This window comes from Microtus pennsylvanicus, chromosome 6 (assembly GCF_037038515.1).
Source record: "Microtus pennsylvanicus isolate mMicPen1 chromosome 6, mMicPen1.hap1, whole genome shotgun sequence".
Classification (NCBI taxonomy): domain Eukaryota; kingdom Metazoa; phylum Chordata; class Mammalia; order Rodentia; family Cricetidae; genus Microtus; species Microtus pennsylvanicus.
This window is the reverse complement of record NC_134584.1, coordinates 87,045,946-87,061,588: the sequence shown is the minus strand read 5'-3', so window position 1 is coordinate 87,061,588 and position 15,643 is coordinate 87,045,946. Positions and strand designations below refer to the sequence as shown.

At 49.4% G+C, this 15,643-nt stretch overlaps 1 protein-coding gene across 1 annotated transcript; it reads left to right on the top strand.

Annotated features, from left to right (window-relative positions):
• The first annotated feature begins 8,177 nt into the window (after nucleotides 1-8,177).
• Nucleotides 8,178-13,708, top strand: Dand5 (DAN domain BMP antagonist family member 5). The gene is made up of 2 exons (XM_075976715.1): nucleotides 8,178-8,486; nucleotides 12,563-13,708. Exons 1-2 carry the CDS (start codon nucleotides 8,178-8,180, stop codon nucleotides 12,806-12,808), a joined length of 555 nt encoding a protein of 184 aa, XP_075832830.1. The 3' UTR covers nucleotides 12,809-13,708.
• Nucleotides 13,709-15,643: the final 1,935 nt, after the last annotated feature.

Genomic DNA, 15,643 nt, shown 5'->3' with positions numbered 1-15,643 from the left:
CCATCTCTCCAGCCCTAGAACTCTTAAATTTGAAGCTAGCCAAGGTTATGTATGTATCTAAAACCTGTGTTGTCAAAACAACAACAAAAATAGGGTTTCAAGTAGCCCAGGCTGACTAAGTAGCTGAAATTAACCTTGAATGTCTTGTTTTTCTACCTCCACCTCTCAGCTGCTCGGATTTGTGCTGCCAAACCCCAGCTCTTCTTTTTCTTTACTTGTGTGTTGAGACAGAAGAGGGGACAGAAAGTTGGGACATGTTAGGCATTCTACCACTGATCTAGATTGTCAGACCTATGGTGTGTGTGCTGTGGATTTGTCTGTATGCATATATGTTCTTCTAGATTGTCAGACCTGCAGTGTGTGTGTGCTGTGGATTTGTCTGTGTGCACACATGTTCATATCTGAGCATGTGGAGGTCAGAGGTCAACTTTGGGAGTCATCCCTCAGGCACCATCCACCTCAGTTTTGGAGATGGGGTTTCTAGTTGGCTAGGAACGCACTATAGGTTAGACTGGCTAGCTAGTGAGCCCATGGATCTGCCTGTCTTAGCCTCCCCAGTGTTGGGATTACAAGCATGAATTATCATACCCACCTTTTTTGTTTGTTTTTTAAGTAATCTTAAAGATTCTTTTTATTTAAATTTATGTGTATGTGTGTTTGCTCACATGAGTGTTTGCATGCCAAGTTCATGCAGTACCCGCAGAGGCCAGAAGAGAGCACCAGATCTCCTGGGACTGGAGTTCAGTTGTTTGTGAACTGTATGGGTGTGGGGAACTGAATTTAGATTCTCTGCAATAGCTGTAACTGTTCTCAACCTCTGAGCAATCTCTCATATATATGGATCGATTGATTGATAGATAGATAGATGATAGGTAGATAGGTAGGTAGGTAGATAGATAGATAGATAGATAGACAGACAGACAGACAGACAGACAGATAGATCATGAATCTACTGATACCTTAATTATCATCTGTGGCTACACAGCCCTGCAGTCAACACCCTATTGGTCACTCAGGCCTTGGCCTGGAGGGCCTTCAGGTCCTGCAACCATGATATATAGGTTTAAACTGAGTATCTTTTGTTCTATTTACCAACAAAGACTCAGAAGTCAGATGTGGGGTGAAAACCTGCTAGATCAGAGAAGCCGAGGAGCAACCAGCTGACCTTCCTTTTTGACTGGAGACCCAGATATTTTATGTCAGTTGTGGCTGTTGTGAAGGGCAATGTTTCTCTGAATTTTTTTCTCAGCCCATTTATCATCTGTATAAAGGAGGGCCACTGATTTTTTTTCAAGTTAATCTTGTATTCTGCTACATTATTGAAGGTGTTTATGAGTTGTAGAAGTTCCTTGGTAGAATTTTTCGGGTCACTTATGTTAACTATCATAGCATCCGCAAACAGTGAGAGTTTGACTTCTTCTTTTCCGATTTGTATTCCCTTGATCTCCTATTGTTGTCTAATTGCTCTAGCTAGGACCCCAAGAACTATACTGAATAGCTATGGAGAGAGTGGGCAACCTTGCCAAGACAAGTCTTACTTTAAAAAAAAAGCACATAATTGGTGACTTGCTTACAGTTTCAGTGGGCTCGTCCATTATCATCATGGTGGGAAGCATGGATGGGAATGGTAACTGAAAGATATGTCCTCATCTTTCAGTTTCTTCCACATGCCAGGTAGATGCAGGACTGAGGGCTTTGCTGTCACATCCCCAAGAGGGGCAAGTGTGACCCAGGTCGCACATACTCACGCTGAGAAGACTAGAGCTCAGAGGCAAGGCCTCTCTACCTCCACAGCCTTGTGCCTTAACATTTTTTATTAAAAAATTTCTGATAAAAAAAAAAGCCAGGTAGTGGTTGTGGTGCATGCCTTTGATCCCAGTACTCGAGAGTCAGAGGCAAGTGGATCTCTAAGTTCATGGCCAGCCTGGTTTACAGAGTGAGTTCCAGGGCTACCCAGAGAAACCCCATCTCAAAAAAACAAGCAAGCAAGCAAACAAACAAACAGTTCTGAGCCCGCAGAGATAGCTCATCAGTTAAGAACACGGACTGCTCTTCCAGAGGGCCCTGATGTGGTTCTCAGCACCCATATGGCAGCTCACAACTGTCTGCTACTCCAGTCTCGGGGATCCTCTGCCCTCTGCTGGCCTCTACTGGCACAGTACACACATGGTGCACAGTCAATGCATGCAGACAAACGACCCATATATGTAAAATAAAAGTGAATAAATCTTAAAATACTTTGGGGAAGATGAGACAGTCAATTAAGCCACTTCCTGCCCCTTGAGTTCAAATGCCCCGGGGAATATAATGAGAGGAGAAAGAGTACTGAATGTTGACCTCTGACCTCCACCTGTGTGCCTCAGAACAACACAAGCCCATACACACATAATAAACAATAAGTAGGTAAGCATAATTAAAATATTTAATTCCTTTGAGTGAAATGCCTGACTTTTCCCTCCTCCCCTTCCTCCCTCCCTCCCTCCCTCCCTCTCTCCCTCCCTCCCTCCCTTCCTTCTTTCCTTTCTCTCATCTATTTATTTGTTTGTTTATTGAGGCTGGGATTAAAGGCCTGAGACACCACTGCCAGGCTACCCCTGACTATTTCTATTTGTTTTTATTTATGTTTTATTTAAGAATTTTTTAAGTGGGGTTGGAGAGATGGCTCAGCGGTTAAGAGCATTGCCTGCTCTCCCAGAGGTCCTGAGTTCAATTCCCAGCAACCACATGGTGGCTCACAACCATCTGTAATGATACCTGGTGCCCTCTTCTGGTGTGCGGGCATACATGGAGGTATACATAATAAATAAATAAACCTTAAAAAAAAACACTATACAAAATAAATCCTTAAAAATGTTTTTTTTGTGTGTGTGTGTGTATGAGTATTTTGTCACATGTATGTGTGTATAACATATTGTACTTGGTGCCTGCAGGTGACATTGTACACCTGAAATTGGAGTTATAGAGAGTTGTGACCTCCATGTAGATATTAGGAATTAAACCCAGGTCCTCTGGAAGAGTAGCAAGTGCCCATAACCTCTGAGTCATCTCTCCAGCCTTGTGTGTGTGTGTGTGTGTGTGTGTGTGTGTGTGTGTGTGTGTGTGCAGTTTTTATGGAGTTATGTGTGTTCATGAATGTGCAGGTCCATGGAGAGGCAAAGTTTTTTTGTTTTTATTTTTTGGGTTTCTTTTTTTCTTTTTTTGGTTTTTTGAGACACAGTTTCTCTGTAGCTTTTGGAGCCTGTCCTGGAACTAGCTCTTGTAGATCAGGCTGGCCTCAAACTCACAGAGATCCGCTTGCCTCTGCCTCCCTAGTGCTGGCATTAAAGGTGTGCACCACCGCCACCTGGCTTACATTATTTTTAGACTTGCTTATTTTCTGTGTATGAGTGCTTTGCCTGTGTGTATGTATGTACATTGTGTGTGTGCCTGGTGCCTGCAAGGTCAGAAGAGGGCATAGGAGTCTCTTACACTGTGGTTAAGGATGATTTGGAGCTACCATGTGGGTGCTGGGAGCTGGTTCTCTGCAAGACCAGCAAATGCTCTTAACTTTTGAGTCATCTCTCTAGTCACCTCTGTATTATTATTATTATTTTATTTATGTATTTATTTTGAGACAGGGTCTCCCTATGTAGCTCTGGCTGTCCTGGAACTTGGTATGTAGACCAGGCAGCCTGCCTGTGCCTCTGCCTCCTGAGTGCACCACCATACCTGACTTCCTCCATTTTATTTTTGAGGTCAGGTCTCTCACTGAACCTAGAGCTCCCAAATTGTCTAAACTGACTGGCATTCAACTCCAGACTTGTGATTGGAACACTTTACTGACGGAGCCACCTCCCCAGTGTGTGTGTGTGTACACAGTCTTGAGAACTATAGCCCATGCTAGCCTCATACTTGAAATCCCCCTGCCTCAGCCACCAGAGTGCTGTGATTACAGACCTATACCACAATATCTAGGAAAAAATACTAGATTTTCTTTTTATTCTCTTTTTCTTTCTTCCTTACTTGGCTTTTTGACAGAATCTTACGATGTAGCTCCAGACTCAAAAAGATCCACCAGCCGGGCGATGGTGGCGCACGCCTTTAATCCCAGCACTCGGGAGGCAGAGGCAGGCGGATCTCTGTGAGTTCGAGACCAGCCTGGTCTACAGAGCTAGTTCCAGGACAGGCTCCAAAGCTACAGAGAAACCCTGTCTCGAAAAAACCAAAAAAAAAAAAAAAAGATCCACCAGCCTCTGCCTCCTGAATGCCAGAGTTAAGGGTGACTGCAACCACGCCTGGCAAATACATGATTTTTAAATTAAAGAAAAAAAGCTCCCGTGAACCCTCTTTTCCATGGTAGTATAGCAGGAGATAAACTTAGAATAGATGAAACTCATCTCAATGATTTCTTGAATAGTAATTCTTCCAGTGATTCGGTGAGGGAGACACACAAGACAGAAATAAACAGACGGGCTACAGAGGCAGCTAATCGGTTAGGGACGTGCGGTGTGTTTCCAGAGTTCAGTCTCAACACTCATGGAGACAGTCTCATGATCGTGTACAACTCCAGCTCCAGGGGTCCAGTGGCCTTTCCTGGCCTCCTGGCCTTCAAGGGTGCCTGCATGCATGTGCAAACAATAAAAATAAATCTTCAACAATTGCTGTAACCTCAGTCTTGTGGGAGGCTTGTGCTGGAGCAGTGGGTGTATTTAGGGCTACAGCCACTTTGTTTTGTTGACTGTGTCACGTCTGTAAACGTGCTCATATTGGCTTAGCGTCCTTTTGTTTTGTTTTTTTGTTTTTTGAGACAGGGCTTCTCTGTGGCTTTGGAGCCTATCCTGGAACTACTCTGTAGACCAGGCTTTAAAACATGAGTGCACACCTTCTGGGAAGAGCTGTGCCCATTTTGAACTATAATAGCTTGACCTTTGACCCAGCCAGTGTGGAAAAGAGGCAGTCACCACCAGAGCTAGAATAAAAAAAATAAAAGTAGATAAATAAATAAAATAATAAAATAAAATTTAAAAAGTGCATGTCCTGTCTCTGTTTGCTTCTTTTGAATGGAACCCTGTTGGAGAAGAGTAATTTTGTCTTGTCCACATTTCCAAATTAGAAAAAAAAAGTTTGCTTTTGGGCCACTGGGGTGGTGCTCACCTATAATCTCAGCACTGAGGGAGGCAGAGGCTTGAGGCAAACCTAGTCCTACATATCAAGTTCCATGCCAGCCAAGGCTACAAAGTGAGACCATCTCAAAATGAATAAATCAGTTAAATGGGAAAATATGTATACCTATGGAAATTACTGTCTTTTTGTTTTAGACAGGATTTCTCTGTGTAGCCTTGGCTGTCCTAGAACTCACCCTGTAGACCAAGCTCGCCTCAGACTCACAGAGATTCACTTGCCTCTGCCTCCCGAATGCTGGGATTATGGGCTACACCACTACTATATTTAAAACTATTCCATTTATTTCCTGTGTGTGTCCACAACCCCCGGTGCGCATGGGCAGTCAGAAGAGAACTTGGGGGACTCCGTTTTCTCTTCTCACCATGTGTATGTTGGGCACTGACCTCAGGTCATCAGGCTTAGTGGCATGTCTTGACTTCCTGAACCACCTTGGGGACATTCCCTACCTACGGTGGCGATGTGTCAGGGGTGTGTTTGCACTTTTATCTTCGCTTAGCTGAATGCCCGTAATAGTTGACGTGAAAATCAAGGGGTGAGCAGTGTGGCTCCGCAGAGCCTGACAACTTGAGTTTGATCCCCAGAGTCCACACAGTGGAAGGTGATCTATAACTCTGGTTCCAGGGGATGTCATGACTCTGCCTCTTAGGGCACCGGGCAGGTACATGGCACACAAACATACACGAAGGCAAAATAGTCATACATATTAAAATAAACTTTTGCAAGTTGAAAAATTCATCAGGTATGTGTCTGTACGTGTGTGTGGGTGTGCACGCCACACGAATCTGTAAGAGGACCACTTTGTGGGGTCAGTGCACTCTTTCCAGGGATGGAACTCAGGTTGCTAGGCTTGCATGGCAAGCACACCTGCCCACTGAGACATGTCCCTGGCTGAGAGTACTATCATTCGTTCTTTTTTGGGGAGGAGGGTTCGAGACAGGGTTTCTCTGTGTATATTTGGAACCTGTTCTGGAATTTACTCTGTAGACCATGCTGGCCTCGAACTCACAGAGATCCACCTGTCTCTGCCTCCTGAGTGCTGGGATTAAAGGCGTGCGCCACCACCGCCCAGCTCTATTATTTGTTCTTAAAAGCAAGAATCCACCGGGCGGTGATGCACATCTTTAATCCCAGCACTCAGAAGGCAGAGACAGGTGGATCTCTGTGAGTTAGAGGCCAGCCAGGACTACATAATGAAACCCGTCTAAAAAAAACCTAAAAAGCAAAATTAAATTGAAATAAAATGTCACAGCATTCGCAGACAGCCTATGGTAAGTCACCTCTAGATAACCTACAAGGCTTGGTGTGCCCAGTATTGTGTGTAAACAGTGGCGTGGTTTAGATAGCACAGCCGTAGCCTGGTGCTATAGTCCTCAGACTGGGGTTGGTCGACTCCTTGCATTCACACCTGTGGGTACAGAAAACCGGTTGCATAGCCGCAGTGTATTGTGGGACTCTGCGAAGTTTGGAAACAGCTGTGAAACCCTGGCTGGAATGAGAAGGGAGAAGGATGAGTAGGCGAGGGTGAGAGGATGATGGGGTCCCCCGGGCAGGATTTGCTGGGACTTGGGAAGGTCTTTAGACTGCTCCAGGAGGTGGCCTCGAGAAGCGAGCGAGAAAGTGGGAGGTTGAGGTGAGTGCCCTCATCCAGCCTTCATTATCATGGAGAAGTGGGGTGGGACTCAGAAGTGGACTCCGCTGAAAACCAGACTCGCTGTGGCACAAGGCGGAGAAAGGGTCAAGGCCGCCGCGAGGCCTTGGCTGGAGGACAGCAGAAAGGATGGCTGGGTGGGAAGAGTCGGCTGAGCCACCTGGAGGCTGGTGTCCGGGCGTGGCGGCCACGCAGTCCCAGGAGCAGTCGCCAGGTGGCGAGCGCGCCGCGGGAAAGACCGGGGCCGCGGCTTCTCACGCTCTTGCCGCCTGGCCTTGCCCCTCCTCACCTGGGTGTGAGATACATACCTCCGAGGTGCTAGGGCTGGACCCCCCAGGCGCCTCGAGGGCCCCAAAGCCTGGGGTGCAATCTCACATCCCTTGTGTACTTCCCACCGCTCTGTTCCCATCACCTGTATCAGCATCTCAGGGCTCTGCAAAAGTGTCACCTTCTCCAGGGGTCTTCCCTGACCACCCTGGGATCAAAACCCCTACCTTGACCCCTCTAAAGCTCATTCGATTCATTTTTATTTCTTTTGAAACAAGATCACTCTTTAGCCCAGGCTGCCTTTAGACTCCTGATGCCCCTGCCTCAGTCTCGTACGTGCTGGGATGACAGACCTGAGGGTTGTGACCCACACAAGTAATCTCTGCACTGAGGAGAATGAGGTGGAGGAAGCAGGAGATTGTGGCCAGTCTGGGCAGAAGGCAGTCCTGTTCCAACTCTCCCACCCAACGAGACAGTAGTGGTAGTCAGGTTAGTTCGTTATGGGCACAGGAGTGTTGCAGGGCTCCCTGCTTGTCATTCACAGGGTTCAGAGCGGGAAGAAAAGAGCATAACGGGCACACGGGACTACTGTGCACCAACACCAGTTTTCAGGTCTGTCGGAGTCCTCAGTACAACCTCTGAGGTAGACTGTTGCCGCACCATATTACAGAAGAGGAAGCTGAAGGCCAGAGTGGTGGTCGGCCTCGCCTGAGGGTGCACAGCCAAGAAACGTCAGGGCAGAGCAGGAAACGGGAAAGTCCTGCTGAAGGGTGTGATGTCACTAGTGGATAAATGGGGTTCTCAGGACTCCTAAGCCTCTGTCCCCTAGACCTACCTTCCTTGATTCTCATGGTCCCCATGGAGCAGGCTCAGCCCCCACTGGGACTCCCAGCAGGCTGGGAGGAGCTGTGGGATTGGCCAGGTCAACTTGCCTTCCTTCCCTGCTGGGAGCTCCCAGAACCACCTCTGGGCTGCCCAGGAGGGAACAGTGGTGAAAAGCAGCTCTCTGAGGGCCCAGGCTCACACTCTAGACAGCAGGGTCCATTGCCCACGACCCTGAGCCCACTCCACGACAGGCGCAAGACTGCACAGCTAAAAGATGCTTCATAGCCAGTTAACGATGCTGCTGGGTCTTCTCAGTGGGGCGTGGCTACCCACAGGCTCAGGGAGGCCTGGGACCTCATCCACTCCTGCTCAGGCCTGGGCTGCTGCCAATCATAGCTGGACTCTGGACCCTCTGGTACCAGCCTCTGCCCTGGGTAGCTGGAAGGCCTTCCTGGGCCTGCAAGACAAACGGCAAGGGACAGGCGGGCTGCAGGGAGGACACAGAGTGCCCTCTGGTGTGTCTTTGCCCCTGGCCCCCCAGGAAGTGCTCCAGGAGACTTGTAAGGCTGTGGCCTTTATTCAGGTGAGTTGGTGGTGATGGTGCCTGTGGTGGTGGCTGTGGTGGGCACTCTCTGCATTGTCCAGAGCACAGATTATGTGGCCTCAGGCAGATTTGCAATCAAGTCTCAAGTGCTGAATCTTCCATTTAAACGCCGATGAACTTCAGGTTCCTTCATTTTCATCTCTTCCAAGTCTATTTTCTTTTCCTCCTCTACATTTTTTTTTTGAGACATGGGCTCCAGTAGCCCAGGCTGACCTCCCCGTAGCTAAGCGATCTGAAGATCCCACTCCTGACTTCAACTCATGCGTGCTGACATACAGGCATGTGCACACCTCTAGTTACGGGACCCAGGGCTTCATTTGAGGCAAGCTGTGCTGACTGAGCCACATCTCCAGCTGCTGAATCTGTCCACACTCAGCAGCCAGGAAGAGGCTGTTGACAAATGCATGTCCCCTGTCCCCTCCAAACCCGCATGGCTCTCACCTTTCTCTGAACAAAAGGTTCTCAGAGTCCACAAGGTTCTATAGTCTTTGATCTCCCTGATTTTGGCTACTCCCACTCTCCTCCTTCCCCTCTGACATGAGAGAGGAGAGAGAGAGAGAGAGAGAGAGAGAGAGAGAGAGAGAGAGAGAGAGAGAGAGAAGAGAGAGAGAGAGAGAGGCCCTTCTCCTGGGTTCATAGGTGTGAGTCACCATCTTGGAGCAGAGGTGTTGCTATTGTTGTTGTTGTTGTTTTAGCCAGAGTCTTATGTAGCCTGAGGCTGGTTTTAAGCTTCCATCTTCCTCCCTCTGCCTCCTGAATGCCGGGAGTACAGGTGTGCACCACAGCCAGTTTGTGTGGTGTTGGAGGTAGAACCCAGGACCTCCAAGATGCTAGGTAGGTATTCTACCTATTGAGCTACATCCGCATTCCAGGGCAGCAGAGGTTATCTGATTTTGTTCTTTCCAATATTTCTGTCCCCGAGAGCTACAAGGGCCAGGCACACAGCGGGCACTCTGTGTCTGCTGGGTGAAGGCATGAGGCTCATGCCTCTCTGGGCTGTGGAGCAGCTGAACAAGAAAAGATCTCATGTCTGCACTCAGCTGGTCCAGAAGAGCTTTGGGAATTCTTATTCTGTGCTGAGTTCAACTCTTGCTTCTTTGTTGGTGTCTGTGGCTTGCCTTCTCTGCCCTTTCCTCACTCCCCTTTAACAGAGGTAACAATCCCAGGTTCCTTCAGGGTTCTCTGGCCATGCTCAATAGGGAACCACTTCCCCAAACGCCCTGGCTTGGTATTTGCTTATCAAACCTTGGAATTCAGGAGATCCAGAGTGATCTGTTTTTCTATTTCTTTTTCTTCCTTCCTTCCTTCCTTCCTTCCTTCCTTCCTTCCTTCCTTCCTTCCTTCCTTTCTTTTTTTACCTTTCAAGATAGTTCCCACTAAATAGTCCAGGCTGGCCTGGAACTTCTGCTCCCCTGCTTCAGAGTCCTGGGGGTCACCATGCCCACAATGCTGAGCCTAGAGCTCCACCTGCTCCACATGGCATAAGACACTTAAGTTGCAGCCTTCCCTGCAGCTATGTGGTCTCAGGCAGCTCCAAGCCTCAGTTTCCTCATTTGGAAACGACGTATTATCATTGGCCTCAGCATCACAGGGAAGACAGAACATCAAGTCTGGGTTTAGCAGGGGCCAGCATGGGTGTCAGAGATTGTCTCTTTTTAATTCCAGTGCTGGGAGTGGAACCCAGGGAGCTGGGTGTGTATGATGGAGCACTTGGGTAAGGAGTTCACGGTCAGCCTCTACTAAATAGTGAGTTTGAGGCCAGCCTGGGCTGCATGAGACCTATCTCAATAACAAATGCCAACGAAAAAAAACTTGTTTTAAAGGTTTCAAATATCTAGCCCAGCCTGGTCTACAGAGCAAGTTCCAGGACATGTTCTAAACCCTGTCTTGAAAAAACAAAACAAAACACAAAACAAAGTAAAAGGGTTTCAAGTAGTTCCTTCTTTCCCTTTAAAATTTTTTTTAAGCCTGGTCTACAAGAGCTAGTTCCAGGACAGGCTCCAAAACCACAGAGAAACCCTGTCTCGAAAAACCAAAAAAAAAAAAAAATAATTTTTTTTAAAGATTTATTTATTTATTATGTATACAATGTTCCTTCCATGTATGCCTGCACGCCAGAAGAGGGCACCAGATCTCATTATAGATGGCTGTGAGCCACCATGTGGTTGCTGGGAATTGAACTCAGGACCTCTGGAAGAGCAGTCAGTGTTCTTAACCTCTGAGCCATCTCTCCAATTCCCTCCTTTTTAAAATTTTAATTTTTTTCTGTATTATGCTGAGCATGGTGACGCTCACCTTTAATCCCAGCCCATGGGAAGCAGAAGCAGGTGGTTCTCTGGGATTTTCAGGCCTGGTCTACACAATAAGTTCCTAGCTAGCTAGGGTTACATAGCAAGATCCTGTCTCAAAAAATATAATTACACTTATTTTGTGAGTACATGCGTATGTGTGTTTGCATGGGTGTTCCATGACCCAGTGTGCAGGGCAGAGGACAGCTTGTGAGAATTGATTCCCTTCATTTTGTGGGTCAAAGGAATTGAATTTAGGTCATCAGATTTGGCGGTAAGTGCCTTTGCCTACTGAGTTATCTCGCTGACCCCTGCATGTGCGTGTGTTTAGATAATGTTTCAGAGGGGGAGAAATGGTTCAGCGGGTAAAGGCACTTGTCAGCAAAGCCTATCTGAATCTGACTCCTGGGACCCACCCAGTGGAAAAAAAGAGCTGGTCCATGATCTGGCTTTGACTTCTACAAGGACACCATGGCATATAAACCGTACCACCCCCACTCCTGACAAAATAAATTTAATTTTAAACAATAAAAAGATAGGGCTTCACACTATAGCCCAGGCTGGCATAGAACTTGCTGTGCAGTCAGGGTTGGTCTCAGACTCATGGCAATCCTCCTTCAGCCTTCCAAGTGCTTGGATTACAGGATCACCATACCCCACTTGATTAGAGAATATTTTAATGTGTATGATTTGCCTAGTGTTAGTCTGTACACCAGTGTGCACACCAGTGTGTAAAGCCTGATGATGGTGTCAGGCCCCTCGGACTGGAGTGATGGTGAGCCACCCACCATGTGGGAACAGAGCACCCAGAGCTCCTGGCTGACGAGTCCTCTCTAGCCGTCTTCCCTTGACTTTCATTTCTCTCTGGTGCTGGGAATGGAACCCAAGCCTTGTGCATATTAGGTAAGTACTCCACCACCAGTTCTGTTTGTCTATTATTTTCACACAGGGTCTCAGTAAGTTTCCCAAATGAGCCTCGCTCTTGAGATCCCCGGTCTTGGCCCCAGAAAGGCTGTGTTGTACAATGTCTACATCACCAGGCCCAGCTCTCCAGTTTAATCTGGGTGATTTTGTGTGTGAGTGTGTGTGAAGGCACACACGTGTGTCAGGACAGAGGTTGATGTCAGCGCCCCGAACTGTTCTGTTCCTTTTACATTTTTTTTAAATGAGTGTTTTGCCCACACACATATCTGTGTGCTACATGCATGCTTGGTGCCCAGAAGAGGGTGTTACATCTTTGGAGAAGTTGTGAGTTGCCGTGTGGGTGCTGGGAATTAAACTCGGGTCTTCTAGAAGAGTAGTTGGTGCTCTTAACCACCGGGTGCACCCACTTGATTAGAGAATATTTTAATGTGTATGATTTGCCTAGTGTTAGTGCGTACACAAGTGTGCTCGCCAATTCAGCTTTGCTGGGCTGGTCCCTAAGCCCCGCCAGGGCTGTCTTCAGTTCCCAGGGCTGACATTACAGGCATGAGTCCCATTTTATGTGGGTGCTGGGGATCTGAACTCGGGTCTTCATGCTGGGATCACATCATTTTACTGTCTCTTCCCAGTCCTGGATTTGAAGGATTTCATCCAGGAAAGAGTCTTGGAAAGGTTGAATAACTTGCTGCAAGCCACACAGCCAAAAGGAGAATTCAGAATTGAAATCCAAGTCACCTGCCATCAGCAGCCACACCTTTATTTCGGGGTAGAAGTGGATGGCAATTATTCTCATCCCTCTGGCCTTGGACTGCGCAGGGCTGACTGTCCCGTGTCTGCTTGCAGGTGCTCTCCAGGCCTGGCTGCACAACTGGCAGGGTTCTTAATCATCTCTGTTTCGGCCACTGTACCTCCTTCTACATCCCAAGCTCGGATCCCACCCCGGTGGTCCTCTGCAACAGCTGTATGCCGGCTCAGAAGAGCTGGACGTCGGTGGGGCTGTGGTGTGGAGTTGGTCACGCAGCCTCCCCTCGGCGAGTGAGGATGTCGGTCGCCGTGGTGCAGAGGTGCCAGTGCCGGCCGAAGCTGTGAGCAGAGCATCGTGGAAGACTGCACAGGACAAGAACCTCGGAAAGACGCAGAGATGCAGTGGAAAGACGTGACCTGAATGATGTACATCAGGTCAAGAGAGCAGGGTTAGGACAGACGGACAGATCCACAAGGTTGTCATCTTGCTCCTGGAACAAGAGACATGGTCCCCCCAGTCATGGGTTTAGACTACTAATAGTCATAGCATGTGGGGCTGGGGTGTAACTCAGCGGGAAAAGCCTTGCCTACAATGCACGGCACGAAGCCCTGGGTTCCATTCTTAGCTGGGGATATGTGGAGGGAAAAGGTGAAAATTCCTGTGACGGAGGGAATATTCCTTCCATAAGCACTAACTCACATCATCCTCAAGAATCACTCCTCAGCAGTCCCGCAGGGGAGGATGTCCCCATAGGTCATTTTGCAGATGAGGAAACCGATGCCATTGAGGCATTTGTTAATTTTCCGGGGGGGGCGGGTGGTGGTCGAGACACAGGCCTGCGCACGCGCAGCACAGCTTTCCGCTAAGCCCCTCCCCCAGCCTGGGGTGCCGCTGTTGACCACGAGGTGGCACTGCGTCTCTCTGTCCGGGCCAGACGCTCCTGCTAGGATGACAGCACCACCCAAACCCGGACACTCAGCAAAGATGACCCCGTTCTAGGGACACCAGAAAAACAGCAGCAGCAGCAACAACAACAAAAAACCATGGCAGCAAGCGGGAAGCAGCTGCTTGGAAAACCTGGCCCCAACCAGAGGCGACCCCGAATGTGCGCAGCTGCCTCTCTCAGTGACAGCGGCTGGGGTTTCCCTTATTGCCCCACCCGAGTCCCCGTAGCAGCCCCACGCCCAGCCTGGCATTCCACGGGAATCATAAAGGTTGGCCAAGTCCAGCTGTGCGTGCGTCTTTCTGACTAGGGTTTCCTGAGTAGGGGGCTCCCTCCTCAGCTAGGGGGCAGGGTGTGCGACAGCCAGGCGGCCTAGCTCTGGGCGGCTGGAACCAGGGCTCTGGCAGATGGGCCCGTTTGGCAGAGACTCAGAGACATGTGGCAGCATTGCCTCCAAATGCCCCCACCCTCAGTGCAGGGTGGAGGGAACTGGTCAAGCGCCCCCCCTTGCCCTTCTTCCTGCCTCAGGAAGGAAGGCTCCAGGTGAGGGGAACAGGAGGGCCCCCCACAAGGAAACAGATGGGACAACATGGATCGGGAGCTGTGACCCCTGACCTCACAGGCCCGAACAGAGGGGTGGGAACCTGCCTGACTGCCAGCTCCCAAGAGCGTCCTAGACGGAGTGTCATGGAGAGCCCTGGGAGTGGGGGCACCCTCCTGCCTGTCCCTAGAGCTTGGTGGCAAACCTCATGCAGCGTCTGAGCTGGCAGCTCAGCCCTGGCACCCCTTCTCTGGCGGGCACAAAATGCCTGCATCCCTCCACCTCAGCTGTGCCCACCTCCTGCCAGCCTGGAGAGCCAGCTGGGAACCTTGGTGCCAGGGGGGGCTAGAGTCACTGCGCCCTCCCAGGCAGTGCCAGTCGGCCCCCGCTGCTGCCCCCCAGGCCCAGTAATGGGTGGGTAATGAGTGCTGGGGGAGCGGGGGGAGGGGTGGGGAGGCAGGTGCCACAGGCTCTGGCACCGGGGGCCGCTAATCAGGTTTGCCAACGCCATCTGTCATCATGCGAGCATCTGGGGCTCAAGGTGACCCTGTCACCCTCAGTTACAATTATGAGTTTGGCATCTGTATTAAAGCCCGCCAGCCGGCCAGGCAGGGGAGGGCTGGGGTGGGTAAGGGGGTGCACGGTGAGCCCCGTCCCTGGGGTCTGGTTCCCAGGAGTTGTGTAGCTGCCAAGACATGAAGCTTCTCTGCACTGTGTATGTGTGTGCGCTCACACAATATGAGTATACACACTCCCATCCTAGCCTCCTTAGCTATTCTCCCCTAGTGTGTCGGGGCACAGGACTGGGGATGGCAGGGTTTGTTTTTGAGTGGTGGTTGTGTGTCTGAGGGTTTGGTAAGGTGGGGGGAGGGGAACGGCTGCAACACTGTGTGGGTGCCTAGGTAAGCGGGTATGCCTGAAGGGGCGTGGAAACAATTTGGTTTTGGATAATGGTGTTTTAGGGTGTTGGTGCTTGGAGTGTGTGTGTCTATGGGTGTGTACCAGAGGGCATGTATGCTGTAGCTCTTACAGTTATAGACTGTGTGTGCTGGGGGTGTGAATCTGTCTGTGAGATACAGTCAGAGAGAGAGAGAGAGAGAGAGAGAGAGAGAGAGAGAGAGAGAGAGAGAGAGAGAGAGCGCTGCAGCTGGCAGAGGCTGTGGACATCCACCGTTGATTCTCTCCTGCCCCTTCAGTCTTTTCCTGCTCGCAATAGCCCAGCACTGATCTAGAGAGTTCTGACAAAGACCCAGGGCTCCAAATATTACAGGCCTGTTTTTGGTTTCTCTGTTCTTGGAATTGTATTCTCAGTTCAAGATTCCAGTTCTGAACAATGGAATTGAGACTTCCCCCTCCTCCAAGACAGGGTTTCTCTGTGTAACAGACCTGGGCTGGTCACTCTGTAGACCAGGCTGGTCTCAAGCTCATAGAGAGCCTCCTGCCTCTACCTCTGGAGTGCTGAGATCAAAGGCGTGTGCAATTCTAGACTTTTGGATTCTAGAAAATGGATCTGGGTTTTAGATTCTGGGTCCTGAATTCTTGGATCTGGTTTTCTACGTCTCAGAACTATTGGCATCTAGAGTCTTCTTCTTTCTGATACTGGAAACAGAACCTTGCCCAGACTAGGTAAAAGCTCTACTGCCCGCCCATACCTGTCCCCAGAATTTCACTGGATGATTCTAAGCAGGTGCTCTA